At 47.8% G+C, this 24,765-nt stretch overlaps 1 protein-coding gene across 1 annotated transcript in view; it reads left to right on the forward strand.

The window, feature by feature from the left end:
• LOC115082581 overlaps positions 1–9,598 on the forward strand; it is a 55,775-nt gene extending 46,177 nt beyond the window's left edge. Inside the window, exon 5 of the mRNA XM_029586801.1 lies at positions 8,223–9,598. Within this exon, the coding sequence (XP_029442661.1) occupies positions 8,223–8,458 (236 nt within the window). The 3' untranslated portion in view covers positions 8,459–9,598. The remainder of the gene's footprint in view (positions 1–8,222) is intronic.
• The last annotated feature ends 15,167 nt before the right edge of the window (positions 9,599–24,765 follow it).

The raw sequence follows: 24,765 nt of genomic DNA on the forward strand, positions 1-24,765 counted from the left end.
TGGATCTGAGCATTACAGTCGCCTGTAACCTAGCCGATCCAGGTCCTCCATGTTTGATGGCGCCTTGTCCTGTCTCTGCTTGCTGTTCCTGATGTCCAGTGTCTCTGCCTTGATGTCTGTCTCTGACCCTGCCTAGATGTTTGTTCCTGTGCCTGCCAGCCGTAAGGGCTTCGGATGTGAGTTTCCCAGCATCGGAGTCCTGTTCGCCTGGGTCTTCCCCGCGCCCTCCTTCTCAGCGTGGTCCGCGACCAGCCTCTCAGGGCTGTGTAGGGCGCGTCTGGGACAGGGTGGTCCGTGACTCAGTCCCACGGGTGGGCTGAGTAGGGCGCCCTGATGGACAGTGCAATGTTCCCGTCCAGCCTTGTCTACAGTGTCTGCTTCAGCCCGTACCCTGATGTCTTCCTCTGCCAGCCGAGGGGGCTTCGGATGTGAGTATCCCAGCATCGGAGTTCCTACTCGCCTGGATCCTTCTAGTGTCTCGCTTCAGCCCTTGTCCTGATGTCTCCGTCTGCTTCAGCCTGCTTCTGCCCCGTCTGATGTCTTCAGTTTAAGGACTCTGTCTGCCCTCGCCTCTGTCCGGCCTGCTGCCCATTGCCATTCCCTGCGGCGGGTCCGAAAGGGCCGGGAACAGTCGGAGGACCGTTCACTACTCAACTTCCCCGTGTTGGCTACCATGGGCATGCAGGTCCGGCTGAGGGCCGGACTTCCTGCTTCTGTTCCTGCCTGCCTGGCTCACCATGCCTGCTCAGCTCACCTCCCACGGTGTGGCCTTGGGCTCCTCCTGGGGTCCTGCCGTGGCCCAAGGGCTCACCACCCGCCCGAGACGACCGCGCCCGCGCACGCTCGTAACACACAGTCTACACTCCAAGGATTGTTCCAAAAGTAAGACAGAATTTATTCCAAGAATCCACAATCTTAGTCCAGTTAGAGCAGAATAAAGATGAGTAGCATAAGACCAGAGCTTAACTTGAAAACACAGCTTTTCACTTCTAATCACCAAGATCTTCACAAAGGTTACTCACAGCTGTCTTCACTTTAAAGTTGACCACTATTCAGGGGGTTTTCCTCATCCAATCCCGTCCAAGGTCCCATATTCCAGAAGGACCCTAAATGCAGAACTAGAAATTTCTCTCCTCAAACAAAGTCTCTGTATCCAGCTGTGGGCTTCTCAGTGCAGGCAAAAAAATTATCTCTGTTGCCTAAGGGATTCTCTATTTCCTTGTAATCCCTCCTGGGCCTCTTCAACTATGCCATCTCCTAGATTTTTCCCAAACAGGAACACCTCCTGGCATTACTAAAGGCTGTAAGCCTCAGCCTCCAAACTGCAGATTTCTGACTCCTGAGAGTCTCAGGCCGTCTCTCCTCACAATGCTCCAACTGCTCCAAACCACTACAACCAACCAGTTACAACAAGTCAACTCCCAGCAGTATTGAGGAAGCACCTTAGCCCAAGCCCTGTAAGGATGATTCCTCCTATCACTCACTACCTAAACTCACATCCCCTGAACTATACATGAACCTGGAAAGTTCTATATGTTATCCATAACTCCATTCCAGTGAACTCAAGACAAGGGTCACATAGAAATATGCAGCTAGGCCTCCATCACATCCAAGGCAGTCAAAAATTCACCCTGCCTCACTTCTACCATGACTGATGGCAGTTTCCAATTTGAAATGAGAAACCTTGAGAGCCTTGTTGATTTTTTTCAAGTCTAGGAAGGGTTGAAAGTGATTTCCTGTTTAGGAACCACAATGTAAATGGAATAGCTCCCCTGTACCATTGAGACACCAGCACAGGGTCTACTGCCCCTATTTGCAGAGCTGATCCAGAGTTATATGCAAGTCATCCTTCTCTTGCAGTGAACAACAACAAAGGGACACCTTAAAATCATCGGAAATAGGATAGAAACATTCCAAACCATATCCTTTTCTTTTGAACTCTAGGACTCGCCTCTGGTAAAATGTTGACAGATGTTCTGTCTGTGTGACTGGAGCCTGCACTTGTTCTGCCCCCATAAACTGTGAGCAGATTTGTTGTTTGTAGTATATATATAAACCGTATTTGCCGGCATATAGGACGCACTTTTTTTCCCCTCAAAATAGGGGGAAAATATGGAGTGCATCCTATGTGCCAGTAATCAAAATTAACAGCGTCCGGTGGGGCATAAGTGATGCGGTGCTTATTTTTCTAAGTGGCTTTCTAAGCGGCCTATTAAAATTGATCATGCTCATAGAGCCCTAGCACTAGTGCAGGGTAATCGCCCATGCGACGTGATTATTCAGCTGCACAATTTTACTGATTATACTAACAGCGTCCGGTGGGGGGGGGGGGGGGGGGGAGTGACTTGGTGGTGTCGGGGAGTGAGAGTGTGCCACCCGATTGGCCAGTGCAAAGGGGGCTTGCCCAGCACCGGCCAATCAGGCAGCGCCCCCTCGCTCCCAATGCCACCGCGTGACTTCCCCCCCTTCCCGGATGCGGTTAGTAATTTTGATTATACTAACAGTGTCCAGTGGGTGGGGGGAAGTGACGCGGTGGTGTTGGGGAGCGAGGGGGCGCCGCCCGATTGGCCGGTGCTGGGCAAAAGAGGCTTGCCGAAGCGCGGCAAGCCCCCTTTGCCCAGCACCGGAGAATGATGCACAAGACAGGGAATTTTGATTGTCTACACAATTTTAAGGAAAACATAATTTTCTAACTTGGCTGGTGCTGGGCAAAAGGGGCTTGCACCGGCCAAGTTAGAAAATTCTTTTTTGCTTAAAAATGTGTAGACAAAACAGTGTGCGTCTTATACGCCACCGCGTCTTATATGCCGGCAAATACGGTATATATAAATGTGTTCTGTTCCTGTAGTCTTGTTATTGTTGGCCCTTTATAGTCACATGTTTCCAGCCCCACTGATTCTGGGCATTTCAGATTGGTTCAGATTCTGCCCCATGCTTGCTGAGAGCTTTTCCATGTGCATATGTGCTTCTGAAAGAAAGAAGCAAGCTGCCTCTCATCTCTCCTAGTCCTTGGGACGGCATTTCCTTTTTACTGTACACAAACATACAGTAAGTGCACACAATGGGGTAGATTTTAGAAAAGTATGCCGTATTTTATAAGATATGTGCGTAGCCGCGCCTATCTTATAAAATCCAGGGTCGGCGCGCGCAAGGGGGCGCGCTGCCTGTTCCCTCAGAGGCCGCTCCGAAATCGGAGCGGCCTCGGAGGGAACTTTCCTTTGGCCTCTCCCCACCTTCCCCTCCCTAACCCACCCCCCCAGCCCTATCTACACCCTCCCTACCTTTATCGCGAAAGTTACGCCTGCCAGTCGGCCACCGCCACGCGATTCCCTGGCCCGGGAGCGATTTCAGAGGCCTTGGCCATGCCCCCGAAATGCCCCCGGGCCAGAACCACACCCCATGGAACAACCCCCGGAATGCCCTGAACTTCGCGCCGCCCCCCCCGACATGCCCCTCTAGCAAAGCCCCGGGACTTACGCGCATCCCGGACCTTGCGTGTGCCGCCGAGCCTAAGCAAAATAGGCTGGGCGCGCGCAGGGGGGGGGGGGGGTGTTTAATGGGTTACGCGCATAACTTATCCGCGTAACCCTTTTAAAATCTACCCCAATAAGTGCACTTAAATCTCCGGTACAATTCCTACAACAGCTATTTCAACTCTAGTCGGTGCTCTGAATCTGAGATCAACCTCTCCTCTTCCCTCTCCCTCAAGACTGCAACCAGTAAGCTATATGTTTTGATTACCTATTGCAATAAACACTGTTGAAATGTAGACAAGGTGCTCAAATTCACATGTCTGCCTCCTCTCCTCTGCACCATGAAACCTGCACAAGTTTGAACAAGTGCAGCCTTTCCCAACTTCATTTGGGGATGGTTGAGGTTGCAGATGGTGACTGACATGGAAATTGAGTCATGTCATGGAGAAAGATCTAAAAGATGAGGTGAGAATCCCCAAAGTGACTTCTAAGCAGAGCCCCACTCATGGAGTTCCTCTAGGTTTATCATTTGGAAGAAGAGGAGATTTAGATTCTCCCAGTTACTTAATCAGTTTCTCTAAGTCCTCCTCAAAGAGAAGTTTCCCGTTGAAACGAAACTTGGCCAGTTTTAACTCTGTTGCCAAATCTACTGCTCAGTTTCAAAACCAAGCAAGCAACAAACTGCTACTCTGGAGGCCATACCTTGAGCTGAAGTTTGAAGCAGTTCACAAGAGACATCTGCTAAAAAGGTTGCACCCAGTTCTAACTGGGCTGACTCCTCCATCTCAGCCCCTAATGTTTCCAAGGAACTTTCCTGGAGACACAGACAAATGCAGACCTGCTTTAGCAAGTGCTTGTACAGTGAATGCAGAGGCCTGAAAGGTCTACTTGAGCAAGAGCCTTACTCCTCTCCACTGGAAAGCTGGTCTTTATTGTGAGTGCACCATTCAGGGGCCCATATCTTTTCCCTTTTTCCCAACTAGAGAGGAGAAAGTTTCACCATAGCCTTGCCTGCCTTAAAGCTGGCTCTGGGTGAATCCCACTCTGAAGAGATTGATTTCTTAATTTTCTTGTACAGTTACCAGACAATACTGGCAGACTAATGTTAGCACGGGACCCTATAAGATGTGACATCAGCAGACCTGTTATTCTCTGTCTCCATCTGATGGTAGGGGTGCATAAACCCATGTGTTTGGTCTGGTCTGGCTGAATGAAGAGGAATGGTCCATTAGTCTGGCTTTGTTGGTAGAATAAATTAATGGGGACTCTTCTTTAAGGAAAGGATAGTGAAGCATCTTGAATCCAGTGGGTTGTGGGATCCAAGGCAGCGTGGGTTTACCTGAGGGAGACTGTGTCAGATGAATCTGAGAGATTTCTTTGATTGGGCACTAGAAAATTACTTCAAAGATGTGGCACTACTTGGATTTATTTATTTATTTATTTATTTATTTATTTATTTTCTAATAAATCACTCACCATATGATTTACAAGTAAAGAAATACATGGTTTAGTAAAAGGAAATTTAACTTGAAAAAAAAATTCCTAATGCATCTTGATATACTTATAATTATATTTATCTAAACCATTACATATCAAATCAAACTTGAGAGGATTTTGCGGGCAAAGGAATCAAGGGAGATTATTACAACAATATACCAATAATCAGATTATATGCATAGAACTTGCATTCAAAATAACTAACTTAAATGTTAGACACCGGGGATGAAATTGTTAACTGCCGTTGAGCTAGGAAATTTTTTAACTGATCGGGTATGAAAAAAATATAGAGTTCCTCTTGCTTTTTAATTAAACACTTACAAGGAAATCTCAATGTAAAAGACAAACCCAAGGCAATAACTTCTGGACGAAGAGCCAAAAAGGATTTTCGCCTTCCTTGCGTGGGATAATGCTAGGTCAGGAAACACCTTAACTAATTTTCCCAGGTGGTTAATAGGGTATTTGCTGAAATACCTCTTCATTATCAAATTAATATCATTTATTGATGAGAAAGTTGCCAGCAAAGTTCCCCTATCAATCACCTGAGCAGATGAATCTTCAAGAAAGTTTGTTAAATCTCCCTGAAACATCTGATTTGATCCATTTAGTATTTCATTTCTGGGTTTAGGTAGGAAATAACAATTTATAACAACAGGAGACTCTTCACTAACAAAGCCAAGGTTTTCATTGAGAAACTTTTTCAAGGTAACTAATGGTACTTCCCCAATTAACCTGGGGAAGTTTAGAAATCTTAAATTTAAACGTTTGGCATTGTTTTCGAGAGTTTCAACTCTCCTATTAATACTTTCCCTATCCTTAACCACTGAGAAATAAAGATCTTGGTTCTTTTTTTTTTGTTAACCTCAAGTACTTTAATTCTATCAATAGAATCTGTAATTTGTTTTTCTTGTTGGTTCCCTGACCTTAGTGTATCCACTTTAGTTTCCAGCCCTTTAATATTATTCATCATTCCGGCCATCATCTCCCATAGAATGTCTAACGTTACCACCGCAGGACGGGTGAGTGGAGCTGGGGGTATTTCGCTGGTCAGGTGACTTTCAAACCCCTTGGGGGAAAGTTTTGCCTCCATCCCTCCTTCTGCTCCTGATGTAGACGAACATTCGATACCCAGAGCTACCTGTGCTCCCAGTCCATTACTGCGGGTTTGATATCCCGCTCCAGGGCTGGCAAAGATAGTATCCACAGGAGCTTCTCCAGTTTCCACCTCACCAACCCTCTGCGCTGATGGAAGTCCAGCATGTGGACTTAGGGAGGCCTCCTCTGGGGCTCAATCAGTCCTCCCTGACTGATTAGCACATCAGGCTCCTCGGTACCTGCCTTGTGTGATGCAGGTGAGATCATGAAGCAGCTGATTTCTTGATGTATGGGTGAGGGTAACGGAAGTGAGGGAATAACCCTCACCTTTCCTTCCCTTTTTGGAGGCATATTTCAATAATCAATCACCGATACAACTGAATCTGAGTTGCTTCCACTCTGAACTAATCAATTATTAATTATTCACCCGCAAAGATGGTCCATGGAAGAAACAGGTAGGAGATAAGGAAACACAATACCTTTAAAGGGACCAGTCCGTCAAGCAGATGCCCCAGGCAAGATCCAGGCGAAATCCAGGCAAAGCCAGGCTAAGCCTGTCATGCCGCACGCCCCTTAGGCGCTCGCGGCTTGGGCAGCGCGCCGGCGGCTGCTGTGCACCGCACACAGCCCGATTTTGTAGGGTTTCCTGGTTCCGCCTCCGGGTCCGCCCCTTGACGTCACCGGGTCCTCGGCTGCGGCTCACCGTCGGGTTAGGCAGGCTCTGCTCATTCCGGATAGCTTCAGCTTGATTTAACAGGAAGTTGTCCTGAACCAGTTCATTCTCCACGCTCTCAAAGACGTTTTCACACAGCCCGATTTTGTTGGGCTTCCTGGTTCCGCCTCCAGGTCCGCCCCTTGATGTCACTGGGTCCTCGGCTGCGGCTCACCGTTGGGTTAGGCAGGCTCTGCTCACTCCGGATAGCTTCAGCTTGATTTAACAGGAAGATGTCCCGAACCAGTTCCTTCTCCACGCTCTCCACTACTTGGATTTTAGCAAAGTTTTTGATACTGTCCTGCATAGAAGGCTCATGATTAAAATGAGCAGTCTGGGAGTAGGCTCCAGTTAAGTGTACTGGGTTAGAAACTGGTTGCACAATAGACAACACAGATGGTGGTAAATAGAATTCACTGTGAGGAAAGAAAGGTGATTAGTGGTAGGCCTCAGCGACAGGTGCTGCTGGGACCAGTCCTGTTCAATAGTTTTGTGAATGCTAAAGTGGAGGAATTAGGAGGAAAATTATGCCTTTTTTGCAGATGATGCTAAGAGCTGCAAAATATTGGACATGCCTGAGGGAGTAAATGAAAGAAGAAGTGATTTAACAAAGCTGGAAGAGTGTTTGACTGCTTGGCAGCTCAGTTGAATTACAAAAAATGAAACGTTATGCATTTTGGGTGGAGAAATCCAAGGCAGTGATCCACAACAAGGGGTGAGATGCTAATGTGGAGTTTAATAGGGCATGGGATGAGCCCAGGAGCTCTTTAGTTGCTAAAAGTAGAGAGCAGAAAGCACGACCTGGAGACATCTATTAAAGCATTCATAGCGTCATACTAGCTGATTGAACAGGTGTTGGCACTGTCAGAATGCATGGTAAAGAGGTTAATATGTTAGAAGGCCTAATAGAGACAAGGCATCCACTTGGCCGGGTTGACCAACAGTCTGTGATGGTGGAATTGAGCAGCAGCTGGGTCTGTCTGACAGGTTCTATAACAACTAGAAGTCCATGTGGAAACACTGCTGCTCTCATAGCCGGTTCTGTCTTGATGGCCACGTGAAAGACCTGGGAGGCTTTTTCGTAATGGTGGCTATTTATATCCTACTCTGATGACAGAATCAAACTGGCAGGTTACGCAAGGGACCCAGGAGGCTGGATGCTTGGGCAATGGCCACACGGGTATTGCTGGCTACTCACATTATTACAGACCCTTCCGGTTAGGCATGGGAGAGGTGGATGCTGGGGGATCTTGTATTCTCTTCAACCCAAGATGATGGAATAGAAATGGGAAGACAAAAAATATTTTCCTGAATAAGAAAAAATCTTACAGGTGGTCACTCTCTAAGGTTGACTACTGGGATTTATCCTTAGCAGTGTGGACAGAATAACTATGTTAAAATGCTAGTCACAGGCATCAGTAACATGGATCTCTGACCCTCCGCAGGACTTGAATCGGTTGCCTCATGGAATTGGGATCCAGAAGCCATGTCTGAGCAAGGGATGAATGCATATTACCAGATGGGATTCTTTCAGCTGATGAATAAGCACCGAGAGCTGAATATCCTGGATGAAGAGCAGCTCCAGTCGCTTTGCTCTTGGATCGAGGGAGAGGAGTACCTGAAGAAAGATGCACCAGAGTACCAGGAGCTCTTGAAGAGCATAAAGCCCACAGAAGAATAACAAAGAGACCTGTTGGCATGTAAAAGAAGAGGTTCTATACTAACCAAAATCTCCTCTTCTGAATGACGAACTATACCAACACTTCTAATCTAAATTCTATGTTGATTTATTTCCTTTAAATGAAATGTTGTTACACTGGGTGTAGGGGGAGTGCAATTGAGGGTCCTGTGATCAGGCTGATGCTGAAGTAAGTGAGATTGGGAAACCTGTGCTTAGCCTCACTGTGACATACTGAAGTGTAGGAATTATGCGCTAAGTGTAAGTGTGACTTACCAGTCTAATGCAAACAGAGCTCAGTGCATGCCTGAATATGAGAAACTGGAGCTCAGTGTGACTGGGATAGGCCTGAATATGAGAAATCCGAGCTCAGTGAGACTGCGATAGGCCTGAATGTGAGAAAACCGAGCTCATTGTGATTGGGATAGGCCTGAATATAACAAACCTGAGCTCAGTGAGACTGGGATAGGCCTGAATATGAGAAACCTGAGCTCAGTGTGACTGGGATAGGCTTGAATATGAGAAACCCGAGCTCATTGTGACTGGGATAGGCCTGAATATGAGAAACCCGAACTCAGTGTGACTGGGTTAGGCCTGAATATGAGAAACCCGAGCTCAGTGTGACTGGGATAGGCCTGAATATGAGAAACCCGAGCTCAATGTGACTGGGATAGGCCTGAATACGAGAAATCTGAGCTCAGTATGACTGGGATAGGCCTGAATATAACAAACCTGAGCTCAGTGAGATTGGGATAGGCCTGAATATGAGAAACCCGAGCTCAGTGTGACTGGGATAGGCCTGAATACGAGAAACCCGAGCTCAGTATGACTGGGATAGGCCTGAGTGTGGGAAACCCGAGCTCAGTGAGATTGGGATAGGCCTGAATATGAGAAACCCAAGCTCAGTCTGACTGGGGTAGGCCTTAATATGAGAAACCTGAGCTCAGTGTCACTGGGATAGGCCTGAATATGAGAAACCTGAGCTCAGTATGACTGGGATAGGCCTGAATATAACAAACCCGAGCTCAGTGTGACTGGGATATGCCTGAATATGACAAACCTGAGCTCAGTTTGTCTGGGACAGACCTGAGTGTGGGAAACCTGAGCTCAGGCCCATTAGTTGATTCATCACTTCTATGTTTAACTTTTAATAATCTCTTTAATAAACATTTCTGCACAGATATCAGTGTGAATTTATAGTATGATTAACTGATTGCAATCTCATTTTGTGTAGGAGTGCTTCTTTACTTATAGTCAAAGCTGTATTACATTGACTTGTACTGAAATGTTCCCTTGAGATATTTTCATCCTTAAAATATCCCTTGTGTCTCCACCGGGTAGCCTAGCTCCCAGCAGCAGAGAGAAAAACCATTGTAAACAGCACCTCCCCAGAGGCACCAGAGTGGGGCTGCACAGAGGAGAGTGTTACCCAGGTAGAGAGTCCATCAAGCTAGGTTGAGAGAACATTGCACAAATCTCACCTTTGAGAGAGTTTCTTCACTCCAAGGGTCATCAAATCTTCACAAGAGAGCACTGTTATGTTTGTACGTCTCACTTTGAATGTCAAAGAGTCCCCTAACCCCTAACCCCTACACTAATACCTAAACCTCACCTCAAGTTACTAGGTGGGCCTCCCATAGAGATATATGTGTTATCTCTATGGGAGGTGGGCCTCCCATAGAGATATATGTGGATAAAGGTGAACCGGTAGATATAGTATACTTGGATTTTCAGAAGGCGTTTGACAAAGTTCCTCATGAGAGGCTTCTAGGAAAAGTAAAAAGTCATGGGATAGGTGGCGATGTCCTTTCGTGGATTGCAAACTGGCTAAAAGACAGGAAACAGAGAGTAGGATTAAATGGGCAATTTTCTCAGTGGAAGGGAGTGGACAGTGGAGTGCCTCAGGGATCTGTATTGGGACCCTTACTTTTCAATACATTTATAAATGATCTGGAAAGAAATACGACGAGTGAGGTAGTCAAATTTGCAGATGACACAAAATTGTTCAGAGTAGTTAAATCACAAGCAGATTGTGATAAATTGCAGGAAGACCTTGTGAGACTGGAAAATTGGGCATCCAAATGGCAGATGAAATTTAATGTGGATAAGTGCAAGGTGATGCATATAGGGAAAAATAACCCATGCTATAATTACACGATGTTGGGTTCCATATTAGGTGCTACAACCCAAGAAAGAGATCTAGGTGTCATAGTGGATAACACATTGAAATCGTCGGTTCAGTGTGCTGCGGCAGTCAAAAAAGCAAACAGAATGTTGGGAATTATTAGAAAAGGAATGATGAATAAAACGGAAAATGTCATAATGCCTCTGTATTGCTCCATGGTGAGACCGCACCTTGAATACTGTGTACAGTTCTGGTCGCCGCATCTCAAAAAAGATATAATTGCGATGGAGAAGGTACAGAGAAGGGCTACCAAAATGATAAGGGGAATGGAACAACTCCCCTATGAGGAAAGACTAAAGAGGTTAGGACTTTTCAGCTTGGAGAAGAGACGACTGAGGGGGGATATGATAGAGGTGTTTAAAATCATGAGAGGGCTAGAACGGGTAGATGTGAATCGGTTATTTACTCTTTCGGATAGTAGAAAGTCTAGGGGACACTCCATGAAGTTAGCATGGGGCACATTTAAAACTAATCGGAGAAAGTTCTTTTTTACTCAACGCACAATTAAACTCTGGAATTTGTTGCCAGAGAATGTGGTTCGTGCAGTTAGTATAGCTGTGTTTAAAAAAGGATTGGATAAGTTCTTGGAGGAGAAGTCCATTACCTGCTATTAAGTTCACTTAGAGAATAGCCACTGCCATTAGCAATGGTTACATGGAATAGACTTAGTTTTTGGGTACTTGCCAGGTTCTTATGGCCTGGACTGGCCACTGTTGTAAACAGGATGCTGGGCTTGATGGACCCTTGGTCTGACCCAGTATGGCATTTTCTTATGTTCTTATGTTCTTATATAAATACCTATCTAGGATGAGCACATTATGGCTAGGTCCAGCCTGTTTTGCACATGCACCTGCCCCCAAGAGATAAGGTAACACACAAGAGAGGGGATTTCACCTCCGCCCTGGGTCTAGGAGGAAATCCTTCCCCCAAGAGCCAAGAATCTACACCCCGGGCAGAAAGCACTAGTGACTGTGACACTGGGACTCTGCCCTGCGATTTTCTTTTTTTTTTTAATTTTTTTATTTATGAGATTTTACATAATTATACAAGTATCCACTTGTTAAGAAATACATACATTGCAGATGGAAATAATCTACATTTTATATTTTATATTTATCTTGCAAAACTAGTAAACCTCATACCGTATATCTTACTAGATAAACGAAGCTGAAGAAGTTGCCGCCAAATCGCGCAGTAGTAGACGACCAGCTCTAACGCGCATGTGCGGACGAGCAGTCGGCTGAGCCTTGCGTCCATAACAGAAAAAAAAAATGGAGGCGTACAGTGGAAGCAGAGGGCGGCGGCGACGGTGTTGGGGGGGGGGGTTAGGGTGGTAAGGGTAGCGAGCGGCGGCGGGGGTAATGCACAGCGGGGGCGGCAGGTGGCGGCGGCGGTAGCAGCGGCGCGGCACGGCGTGGTAGGACGGCGGGGGTAGCGGGCGGCGGTTGTGTGGCGGTGGTGGTAGCGGGCGGCGGCAGCGGCGGGCGGGGTGGTCGCGGCCAGTACGAGGGCGGGAGAAGAGAGAGAGCGAGGAGGGGACGGACCTGAGTGGGAGGAGGGACGAGAGAGAGCGGGGAGGGAGGGACTGAGTGCGGAGGGAGGGATTTGAGTGAGGGAGGGGACTGAGTGAGAGGGAGGAGCTGGGACTGTAGTGAGAGGGGATGAGGGAGAGGGACTGACGTGAGAGGGGAGGGAGTGGGAATGGTGAGAGGGAGGGAGTGGGACTGAGGGAGAGTGAGTGGGACTGAGTGAGTGAGTGGGTCTGAGTTGAGAGAGGGGGGAGGGAGTGGGAGGGAGGGATTGAGTGAGGGGGAGGGACCTGGGGAGGGACTGAGTGAGAGGGAGGGGGACTGAGTGAGCGGGAGTGAGTGGGACTGAGGGAGAGGGAGGGAGAGGGACGGAGGGAGTGTGGACTGCGGGAAGAGGAGGAGGGGAGTGGACTGAGTGAGTGTGAGTGGGACCTGAGTGAGTGAGAGGGCAGGGAGAGAGGGGGAGGAGTGAGGTGAGACTGAGCTTGGGAGGGAGGGACTATGAAATGAGAGGAGAGGGAGGGTGGGAGAGGGGGTTGAGGGGAGGGAGGAGGGAGAGGGGGAGGAGGTGACATGAGGTGAGAGGGAGGGGACTGAGTGGGAGGGAGGGATGAGTGAGGGGGGAGGGACTGGGGGGAGGGACTGAGTGAGAGGGAGGGGGGAGAGTGAGGGGAGGAGTGAGTGAGTGGGAACTGAAGGGAGAGGGCGGGAGGGACGTGGGACTGAGGGAGAGTGAGTGGGACTGAGGGAGAGTGCGTGGGACTGAGTGAGTGAGAGGAGGAGAGAGGGGGAGGGAGTGAGTGAGACTGAGTGGGAGGGAGGGACTGAGTGAGTGGGAGGGAGGGACCTGAGTGAGAGGAGCGGGCGGGAGGGTGGGGAGGAGTGGTTGAGGGAGGGAGGGAGGTAGGGGGGTGTGAAGAGTGAGTGGAGAGAGAAATAGAGAATTGAGGGGGAGGGTGAGAGACAGAGGATGTAGGCCCGTTTTAACGGGCTTAACGGCTCTGTTGGTAATAGAAGCAACATATGGGGCGCAACCCAAGAATAGAGCGTCACTTTAAATTTCAAATCTTCAAATCTTACCATCAATATTGAAATATGACCTCATGAAAGGTCCCATTCCCATATTACATAATGCCAGACCAAAACTCGGAAAAAAACTTAGGGGTGAGAGTCCAAAACTTCCCTTAGTTGAGACGGCTCATGAAAAACATAATTTTGTTGTTGAAATTTTAAACAACATTTACAGGGGAAGCCTATTATCTCCCTTACACCAGAGTTAATCCAGAAGATCTTGTGCCACTATTGGATATTTCAGCATTTTTGGAGTCCTCACAAGTTATTTCAAGAAGGAGACCGTTGCTGGTCTCTTTCACATTTCTTATGGAGAAAAATAACGTTTTAAGATATTTCTTTAGAAATAGGCATGTCCTGTTTCACGGGTATAAAGTCTGGTGTTACCCAGATTTAATAAAACCTACTCAAGCTGGAAGGAAAATATTTCTCTCAATGAGAGGGGAAGCCCTGCAGAAGGGAAGCTTTATTTCAGTTGCGCATCTCCTGCCCTAGGATTTCTATGACCCTGGTGAGATGCAGCCCTTACACAGAAAGAATCACTTTACGTGGCAGCTAAGGCCCGATGCTTATAGCATGGTCAGTGGGATAGAGGGTAGTGCTGAGTAGGGATGAGCAGCCAGAAAGTATTCGTTGCATTCGGGATACGTATTCGTCGGGGGGCATATTCGTTGCATTCGTACAATGGCGTCCCGATACGTTGATATGTGCATTCGTTTTCTGGTTCCCATTAAAGTCAATGGGGGAAGTATTTGCAGCCTATTTTTGGCTGTAGAATTGGGGTTTTATTATTAATTTTGATGAAACTTCTGGGGAGCAATCATCAGAACAACAAAATAGCTCCAAGGTACTTAGACTGTGGCAAAGTGGCACCAAAGTGGCATGAATAGCCTAAGGTACTTTAAAGGTGCAAAGGGGTACCAGAAGTGGCAATAGTGCTTTAAAAGAGGCACAAAGCAGCAGCGAGAGTGTCAAAAACACACCACAGCTTCAAAAGAGATCACCGATAAGAGATGCATGAACCCTCGAAGGCAGCACGACAGGCAAAGCGGCAAGACAAGTGGCATCGACATCCTACAGCACAATGAAGGAGGAACATACATAGCAAGCAGAAAGACTAGTACCAACACACTGAGCAACCATGATAGTGGCCAGAACACCACAATGAGTTCATTGAGTCATCTGGTGTATGGCAGCAAGGGACAGAGCAGAGGGTAGATACAGGCTGGCTACACCCGAGGATAGTTCCCTCTCCTTTGTGCAGGAAAGGGCTCCCTAGAATGGGTTCTCCCATAGAGTGGGGTGTTTCCCTTGGCATCTAGTGAGCTCTCGCTGGTCTTTTAAAATCTGGTAGAGTCAGCAGATTTACAAAAGAGAATTTTCAAGACCGAGATGGAGGAGGTTACCATGTAAACAGCGGTTCAACATGGGTCAGAAGGTAGATACAGGCTGGCCTCACCCGGGGAGAGTTCCCTTTCCTTTGAGCCGGGAAGGGCTCCCCGGAATGTGTTGGCCCCTAGAGTGGATCACGAGCTTTCAAAGCGTGGCGACCTGGAGCATGGTCTCACTGTGTTGTGTTTGCCACAGTCTAAGTACCTTGGAGATCTTTTCTTGTTCTGAACATGGGTCAACAGGTGGTAAGAGATAGGCTGTAACAACGGCGAGAGTTCCCGTTCCTTTGAGCAGGAAAGGGCTCCCTGGAATGGGTTGGCCCATAGAGTCTATAATGGTAAAAATTGTTAGGATTTAAGCCTTTGCAAACAGATCATGACTTCATAAGCAAGACGGAGGAAGTTGTCTTCTCTGCCCTGAAACTAAAGAAAACTGTTTTTTTTAATTTAAGGATCCATGCTGTGAAGGATTACTAGCTTGAATTGCCAGAGACTGAGGTTTCCCTTTGCAACGAGGTTTTAGCCGTTAGGACTGGACATAAGGCATGGATGAACAGTCATAGAAACATAGAAACATAGAAATGACGGCAGAAGAAGACCAATCGGCCCATCCAGTCTGCCCAGCAAGCTTCACACTTCTTTCCTTTCATACTTATGTTTCTCTTGGCTCTTAGCCACCCTTGGTTCTATTTCCCTTTCACCCCCACCATTAATGCAGAGAGCAGTGATGGAGCTGCATCCAAGTGAAATATCAAGCTTGATTAGTTAGGGGTAGTAACCGCCGCAACAAGCAAGCTATACCCATACTTATTTGTTTACCCAGACTATGTTATTCAGCCCTTATTGGTTGTTTTTCTTCTCCCCTGCCGTTGAAGCAGGGAGCTATGCTGGATATGCGTGAAGTATCAGTTTTTCTTCTCCCCTGCCGTTGAAGCAGAGAGCTATGCTGGATATGCGTGAAGTATCAGTTTTTCTTCTCCCCTACCGTTGAAGCAGGGAGCTATGCTGGATATGCGTGAAGTATCAGTTTTTCTTCTCCCCTGCTGTTGAAGCAGGGAGCTATGCTGGATATGCGTGAAGTATTAGTTTTTCTTCTCCCCTGCCGTTGAAGCAGAGAGCTATGCTGGATATGTGTGAAGTATCAGTTTTTCTTCTCCCCTGCCGTTGAAGCAGGGAGCTATGCTGGATATGCGTGAAGTATTAGTTTTTCTTCTCCCCTGCCGTTGAAGCAGAGAGCTATGCTGGATATGCGTGAAGTATTAGTTTTTCTTCTCCTCTGCCGTTGAAGCAGAGAGCTATGCTGGATATGCGTGAAGTATTAGTTTTTCTTCTCCCCTGCAGTTGAAGCAGAGAGCTATGCTGGATATGCGTGAAGTATTAGTTTTTCTTCTCCCCTGCCATTGAAGCAGAGAGCTATGCTGGATATGCGTGAAGTATTAGTTTTTCTTCTCCCCTGCCGTTGAAGCAGAGAGTCACAGCAGCCGAGGACAGAGTTCAATCCCACGTAGGGACATAAGGCCTGGACGGACAGGCTAGGCAATACAGGACAGAGTCAATCCCACCTAGGGACATAAGGCCGGGATGGACAGGCACAGCAGTCGAGGACAGAGTCAATCCCGCGTAGGGACATAAGGCCGGGATGGGCAGGCACAGCAATCGAGGACAGAGGTCAAGCCCATGTAGGGACATAAGGCTTGGATGGACAGGCAGAGCAGCTGAGGACAGAGGTTAATCCCACGTAGGGACATAAGGCCTGGACGGACAGGCTAGGCAATACAGGACAGAGTCAATCCCTCCTAGGGACATAAGGCCGGGATGGACAGGCACAGCAGCCGAAGACAGAGGTCAATCCCACGTAGGGACATAAGGCCTAGACAAACAGGCACAGCAATACAGGACAGAGTCAAGCCCTCGTAGGGACATAAGGCCTGGACGGATAGGCACAGCAAATTGAGGTCAAACACTTGTAGGAGCATAAGGCCTGGACAGACAGGCACAGCAATCAAGGTCAAACCCTTGTATGGACATAAGGCCTGGACGAATAGGCAAAGCAGTTGAGGAAAGAGGTCAAGCCCACTTAGGGACATAAGGCCTGGACTGACAGGCACAGCAATCGAGGTCAAACACTTGTAGGGACATAAGGCGTGGACAAACAGGCACAGCAATACAGGACAGAGTCAAGCCCACGTAGGGAAATAAGGCCTGGATGGACAGGCACAGCAATCGATGTCAAACCCTTGTAGGGACAGAAGGCCTGGATGAACAGGCAAAGCAGTCGAGGAAAGAGGTCAAGTCCACGTAGGGACATAAGGCCTGGACGAACAGGCACAGCAATCGAGGACAGAGTCAATCCCCACCTATGGACATAGGGCCTGGATGGACAGGCACAGCAATCGAGGACAGAGTCAATCCCACGTAGGGACATAAGGCCTGGACAAACAGGTACAGCAATACAGGACAGAGTCAATCCCACCTATGGACATAGGGCCTGGACGGACAGGCACAGCAATCGAGGACAGAGTCATTCCCACGTAGGGACATAGGGCATGGACTGACAGGCACAGCAATCGAGGTCAAACACCTGAAGGGACATAAGGCCTGGAGAAACAGGCACAGCAATGCAGGACAGAGTAAAGCCCATGTAGGGACATAAGACTAACATAAGACTAACAGGCACAGCAATCGAGGTCAAACACTTGTAGGGACATAAGGCCTGGACAGACAGGTACAGCAATTGAGGTCATACAGTTGTAGAAACATAAGGCCTGGATGAACAGGCAAAACAGTCGAGCTCAAACACTTGTAGGAACATAAAGCCTGGAGAAACAGGCAAAACAGTCAAGGACAGAGGTCAACCCCATGTAGGGACATAAGGCCTAGATGGACAGGCACAGCAATACAGGACAGAGTCAAGCTCATGTAGGGACATAAGGCCTGGACTCACAGGCACAGCAATCGAGATCAAACTATTGTAGCAACATAAGGCCTGGATGAACATGCAAAGCAGTTGAGGACAGAGGCCAAGCTCACATAGGGACATAAGGCCTGGACAGACAGGCACAGCAATCGAGGTCAAACCCTTGTAGGGACATAAGGCCTGGACGGACATGCACAGCAATCAAGGTCAAACCCTTGTAGGGCCATAAGACCTGGACAAACAGGCACAGCAATGCAGGACAGAGTCAAGCCCACATAGGGACATAAGACCTGGGCTAACAGGCACATCAATCGAGGTCAAACACTTGTAGGAACATAAATCCTGGACAGACAGGTACAGCAATTGAGGTCATGCAGAAACATAAGGCCTGGATGAACAGGCAAAGCAGTCGAGCTCAAACACTTGTAGGAACATAAGGCCTGGCCAAACAGGCAAAACAGTCGAGGACAGAGGTCAATCCCATATAGGGACATAAGGCCTAGATGGACAGGCACAGCAATACAGGACAGAGTCAAGCCCACGTAGGGACATAAGGCCTGGACTGACAGGCACAGCAATTGAGGTCAAACACTTGTAGGAACATAAGGCCTGGACAGACAGGCACAGCAATCGAGGTCAAACTATTGTAGGAGCATAAGGCTTGGACGAACATGCAAAGCAGTCGAGGACAGAGGCCAAGCCCACATAGGGACATAAGGCCTGGACGGACAGTCACAGCAATCGAGGTCAAACCCTTGTAGGGACATAAGGCCTGGATGGACAGGCACAGCAATACAGGACAGAGTCAAGCTCATGTAGGGACATAAGGCTTGGACTGACAGGCACACAATTGAGGTCAAACACTTGTAGGAACATAAGGCCTGGACAGACAGGCACAGCAATCGAGGTCAAACTATTGTAGGAACATAAGGCCTGGATGCATGCAAAGCAGTCGAGGACAGAGGCCAAGCCCACATAGGGACATAAGGCCTGGACGGACAGGCACAGCAATCGAGGTCAAACCCTTGTAGGGACATAAGGCCTGGACAAACAGGCACAGCAATGCAGGACAGAGTCAAGCCCATGTAGGGACATAAGACCTAGAGAAACAGGCACAGCAATCAAGGTCAAACACTTGTAGGAACATAAGGCCTGGACAGACAGGTACAGCAATTGAGGTCATACACTTGTAGAAACATAAGGCCTGGACGAACAGGCAAAGCAGTCGAGCTCAAACACTTGTAGGAACATAAGGCCTGGACAAACAGGCAAAACAGTCAAGGACAGATGTCAATCCCATGTAGGGACATAAGGCCTGGATGGACAGGCACAGCAATACAGGACAGAGTCAAGCCCACGCAGGGAGATAAGGTCTGGACTGACAGGCACAGCAATTGAGGTCAAACACTTGTAGGAACATAGGGCCTGAACAGACAGGCACAGCAATCGAGGTCAAACTATTGTAGGAACATAAGGCTTGGACGAACATGCAAAGAGTAGAGGACAGAGGCCAAGCCCACATAGGGACATAAGGCCTGGACGGACAGGCACAGCAATCGAGGTCAAACCCTTGTAGGGACATAAGGCCTGGATGGACAGGCACAGCAATCGAGGATAGAGGTGAATCCCACATAGGGGTATAAGGCCTGGACGAAAAGGCACAGCAATCGAGGACAGAGTTAATCCCACATAGGGACATAAGGCCTGGTCGAACAGGCACAGCAATCGAGGACACAGTCAATCCCACGTAGGGACATAAGGCCTGGACGGAAAGGCACAGCAATCGAGGATAGAGTCAATCCAACATAGGGACATAAGGCCTGGACAGACAGGCACAGCAATTGATGTCAAACTATTGTAGGAACATAAGGCCTGGATGAACATGCAAAGCAGTCGAGGACAGAGGCCAAGCCCACATAGGGACATAGGGCCTGGACGGACAGGCACAGCAATTGAGGTCAAACCCTTGTAGGGACTTAAGGCCTGGATGGACAGGCACAGCAATAGAGGACAGAGGTGAATCCCACGTAGGGATATAAGGCCTGGACGGACAGGCACCGCAGTCGAGGATAGAGGTGATTCCCACGTAGGGACATAAGGCTTCTTGTAAAATAAGTTTAGTTATGTTTATTATTTAATTAACCTTTATTAAGCTGTCTAAAAAAGTTTGCTTTTATATTTTTCCAGTTCTAGATGTTCAATGTATTAGACTAAGGAATTGTATTTCCTGCTTGTTCACCATTCACTGTAAACCGGCCTGATTTGCATTTTATGCAAGAAGGTCGGTATATAAAAATTAAAAATAAATAAATAAATAAGGCCTGGACGAACAGGCAAAGCAGTTGAGGTCAAACACTTGTGGGAACATAAGGCCTGGAAGAACAGGCAATGCAGTTGAGGACAGAGGTCAAGCCCACGTAGGGACATAAGGCCTGGACTGACAGGCACAGCAATTGAGGTCAAACCCTTGTAGGGACATAAAGCCTGGACGGACAGGCACAGCAATCGAGGACAGGTGAATCCCACGTAGGGATATAAGGCCTGGACGAACAGGCAAAGCAGTTGAGGTCAAACACTTGTGGGAACATAAGGCCTGGACGAACAGGCAAAGCAGTCGAGGACAGAGGTCAAGCCCACGTAGGGACATAAGGCCTGGACTGACAGGCACAGCAATTGAGGTCAAACCCTTGTAGGGACATAAGGCCTGGATGGACAGGCACAGCAATTGAGGTCAAACCCTTGTAGGGACATAAGGCTTGGACAGACAGGCACAGCAATCGAGGATAGAAGTGAATCCCACCTAGGGACATAAGGCCCGGAGAAACAGGTACAGCAATAGAGGATTTCTTTTGTGCAGGTATGTTGTGGTTTGACCTGTCACTTCTTCTTGAACTGGTTCACTGCCAGAAGAAAATGTCATCTTTTTTCATTTCTGAAAGATAATTCAACAGAGGATGCTTTTAGAGTAATGGAGACTGCTATTTGTGAAGCAAGAACTGAGCTGGCATTTATTTTTTAATACCCAGAAGCTATGAACTGTACTTAAATATGCACTTCAGCTGATGACAAAGGAACATGAAGAGCTCTCAGAAATAAGAAAACCGCTACTCAAGTCAAAATCTACAATATCAACCTATGTTGACGTTGTAGTTTACACAGTGCCTCTGTAAACAATGGGAACACAGAGGATGAACTAGAGTGCAACTACTACCAGTTTTCAATAGTATTTGAAACATTACTGTTGGCAAGGTCATGAAAAATACTGAGCATATGAAATACGCAAGGTCCAATCATCTTAAGTCAGCTTTTTATGTTCTTACATTCCAAATGTGGACGGACAGGCACAGTATTAGAGGTCAGGCCCTTGTAGGGACATACGGCCTGGACAGTGGATGGACAGGCACAGCGTTTGAGGTCAGGCCCTTGTAGGGACGTATGGCCTGGACATGGACGGACAGGCACAGCGTTTGAGGTCAGGCCCTTGTAGGGACGTATGGCTTGGACAGTGGACGGTCAGGCACAGCGTTAGAGGTCAGGTACATGTGCTGCAATGCTTATATTATCTGGAGCATAGGAGGCAGTTGGAGCTTTTGCAAGGCTTTCAATTGATTTTATTCATCTTGCCATTCACAGGGAAAATTTGAAAACCCAAGCAAAGGCAGGTTTACTTTCAAAAACACTAGCATTTTCATCAACTCTGGTGCCAGCCTTGAGCGGTGAGGGCTCATGATATCCTCTGTCATTGAAAAGACACGTTCACTGGGCACACTGGTTGGTGGACATGTCAGATATCACTGAGCCACTTTGGCTAGGTGTGGCCAGACAGTGGACTTGTGTGTCAAGTATGCCAGCGGATCTGTCTGCATGTTCTCTGTTGGCTCTGAGAGATACCATGTCACTGACAGCTGTGCTGGTGTCTCCTTTGCTTGGGCAGGCTGAGAGTCACTCATGCCAGCTGCTTTCTCTCTTGCCCGTCGCACAACAGATGAATCTTTATGGGCAACATGCTTTTGGCGTTCTGAAGTGGAGGAGAATGAGGTACTATCTTTCGCTGACACAGTGCTGCTCCTGCTTGGGCTAGCAGCACAACTCTCTGAAGTGCCCGCTGTTTGCACCTCTGCTTCACTCCTAATCTGTCTCTGCCTATGGCGCTCCTGTTCACTGACTTTTGCTAACAGCAGGTCCTTCACCAATAAGAAACCAATAGGACGAGTTTCCCTTTCACACGGGGATCACAGACTGTGGCGAGCATGTATGTGCGGTCTTCTGTTAAAGGCCTTAATCTATCTTTCACCTGCTGCTGTAAAACATCCAGACAATGCAGCACCTCAACTGTCATTCCCTCTTCCTGTTTAAAGGCCTCCAAATGTTCATTCAGGAGATTAACTATAGGGATGATTTCAGCCAAGGTGGCACTTCTGGAACTCAGCTCCTCGTGACATCCTTGAAGGGCTGCAGGATTTTTACCAGCTGACTCATGACTAACCAATCGTGATGCCCTAGGGGATTCTGCACACCTATGTCCATTGAACCTGAAAGTTCATGAAGGGGTGTCTGCAGCTCCAGTAACCTCTCCAGCATCATAAAGGTGGAATGCCACCGGGTGGCAATGTCTTGAATGAGACGCATGTGAGGCATCTCCAAATCAGTCTGCTTTTGTCGGAGAACCTGCCCCGCCTTCACACTTCTGTGGAAGTGCGCTGCAATGTTCCTGCACTTCTGTATTAACCTATGCAGGTATTCATTCTCTTTGTCATTGGAATACAACCCCAGAGCTGACTTCACTACCAGGTACAGAGTGTGTGCAAAACACTGGATGTTCTTAAAGCGCCCGTCGTTTATTGCCTTAACCATGTTTGCAACATTGTCTGTGACAAAGAACCCTGCATGAGGATTCCTGTGTTGCTGGTGTAGTTGTCAGCCTTCCAGCATCTGTCTGATGCATGCTAGAATATTGGCTGTGGTATGGGCCTGGTCCGTCAGGTGGGTGTGCAGTAAAGCCCACCTCTATCCTGATACTTGTTCATAAGAACATAAGAACATGCCATACTGGGTCAGCCCAAGGGTCCATCAAGCCCAGCATCCTGTTTCCAACAGTGGCCAATCCAGGCCATACGAACCTGGCAAGTACCCAAAAACTAAGTTTATTCCATGTTACCGTTGCTAGTAAAAGCATTGGCTATTTTCTAAGTCAACTCAATTAATAGCAGGTAATGGACTTCTCCTCCAAGAACTTATCCACTCCTTTTTAAAACACAGCTATACTAACTGCACTAACCACATCCTCTGGCAACAAATTCCAGAGTTTAATTGTGCGTTGAGTAAAAAAGAACTTTCTCTGATTAGGTTTAAATGTGCCACATGCTAACTTCATGGAGTGCCCCCTAGTCTTTCTACTATCTGAATTCCCCTTTGCCCACAGTATGAACTGCACCATATCATATTCTCTAACTGGCCCTCCTCTCCATCCTAAAGTCAGCAAAAAACACGACACTACTCCCCTGCCTGCTGCATATGCCTTCAAGTGGCAGGTGCCATGGATTTCTGAATTAAACACCACGTCTCTGCCATCCCAGTTGCCATAGATGCTCCGAGAATGCCTCTCCTGTCAAGCTCGCATGAGGAGTCAGCTCCCGAAAGACATCCCATTTGAAGCGAGAAAGAGCATTGGCAATCAAATTCTATGTACCTGGCACATGTCTCGCTGTTATTGTCACATTCAGTTGTAAACATAACAATCCCAGTTCCCGCATCAATCTTGAGACTTACAAACAGCTAGCCGACTACCTATTAATAAGCTGTACGATCCCTAAGTTGTCACACCAAAAGACAACTCTCCTATTCTGAAGCCTATGTCCCCAAATCACTATCGCAACTACTACTGGGAACAATTTAAAAAAAATGTGATGTTCCTTGTAATCCCATTCCTCTCCCATTCCGCTGGCCACCATTCCGCACACCAATTCCCTTGGAAATATACCCCGAAACCGAACGCTTCCACGGCATCAGAGTACAATTCCAAATCCACATTAGACACCTCCCCATCCTGCATAATACACATGCCATTAAACGTTGCCAGAAAAACCTGCCAAATCTCCAATCCTTCCTTCACACTTCCTTCACTCTGATAAAATGACCTGACCTAACACCTCTTGTCAATGCCGACAGCCTACGAATAAATGCCCTGCCCATAGGGATTACGCGGCAGGCAAAATTGAGTGATCCTATCAAAGACTTCCTCTGCTTTAAAGTAACTTTCTTAGCACTGCATACCAACCTCACCAGCTCTCGTAGTTTGACTATTTTTTCAACTGGCAAACGCGACACCATTTCCATCAAATCTAATTCAATACCTAAGAATGTAATTGCCACTCCATGCAGGTTACCCCCATGCCTTCTGTGAAGGATAGTAATGTTAAGGGTATTAAATGCTTCTCCGTTCAGGTTACCACCATGTCTTCTGTTAAGAGTAGTAACTGCCAATCCATGCAGGTTACCCCCATGCCTTCTGATAAGGGTAGTAACTGCCGCTCTGTGCAGCTTATCACCATGCATTCTGTTTAGGGTAGTAACTTCTAGGGATGTGAATCATTTTTTGACGATTTAAAACAATCGTCAGATATATTTTAAATCGTCAAAAATCATTAGAGCCGCGATACAATAACAATTCCCCCGATTTATCGTCAAAAATCGTAAATCGGGGAGGGCGGGGAAACCGGCACTCCAAAACAACACTAAAACTCACCCTGACCCTTTAAAACAAATCCCCCACCCTCCCGAACACCCCCCAAAATGTTTTAAATTACCTGGGGTCCAGTGGGGGGGTCCCGGCGCGATCTCCCACTCTCGGGCCACGGCTGCGTTAATAGAAATGGCGCCAGTGGCCCTTTGCCCTTACCATATGACAGGGCAAAGGTAGCGCCGGCGCCATTTTGGTTCCTGTGACCTGACGTCACGAGCACAGGAGATCGCTCCCGGACCCCCGCTGGACCCCCAGGGACTTTTGGCCAGCTTGGGGGGGCCTCCTGACCCCCACAAGACTTGCCAAAAGTCCAGCGGGGGTCTGGGAGCGACCTTCTGCACTCGAGCCGTATTGCCAATATTCAAAATGGCGCCGGCGCTACCTTTGCCCTCACTATGTCGACATAGTGAGGGCAAAGGTAGCGCCGGCGCCATTGTGAATATTGGCAATATGACCCGAGTCAAAAATCTCCTGT

This window comes from Rhinatrema bivittatum, chromosome 1 (assembly GCF_901001135.1).
Source record: "Rhinatrema bivittatum chromosome 1, aRhiBiv1.1, whole genome shotgun sequence".
NCBI lineage: Eukaryota > Metazoa > Chordata > Amphibia > Gymnophiona > Rhinatrematidae > Rhinatrema > Rhinatrema bivittatum.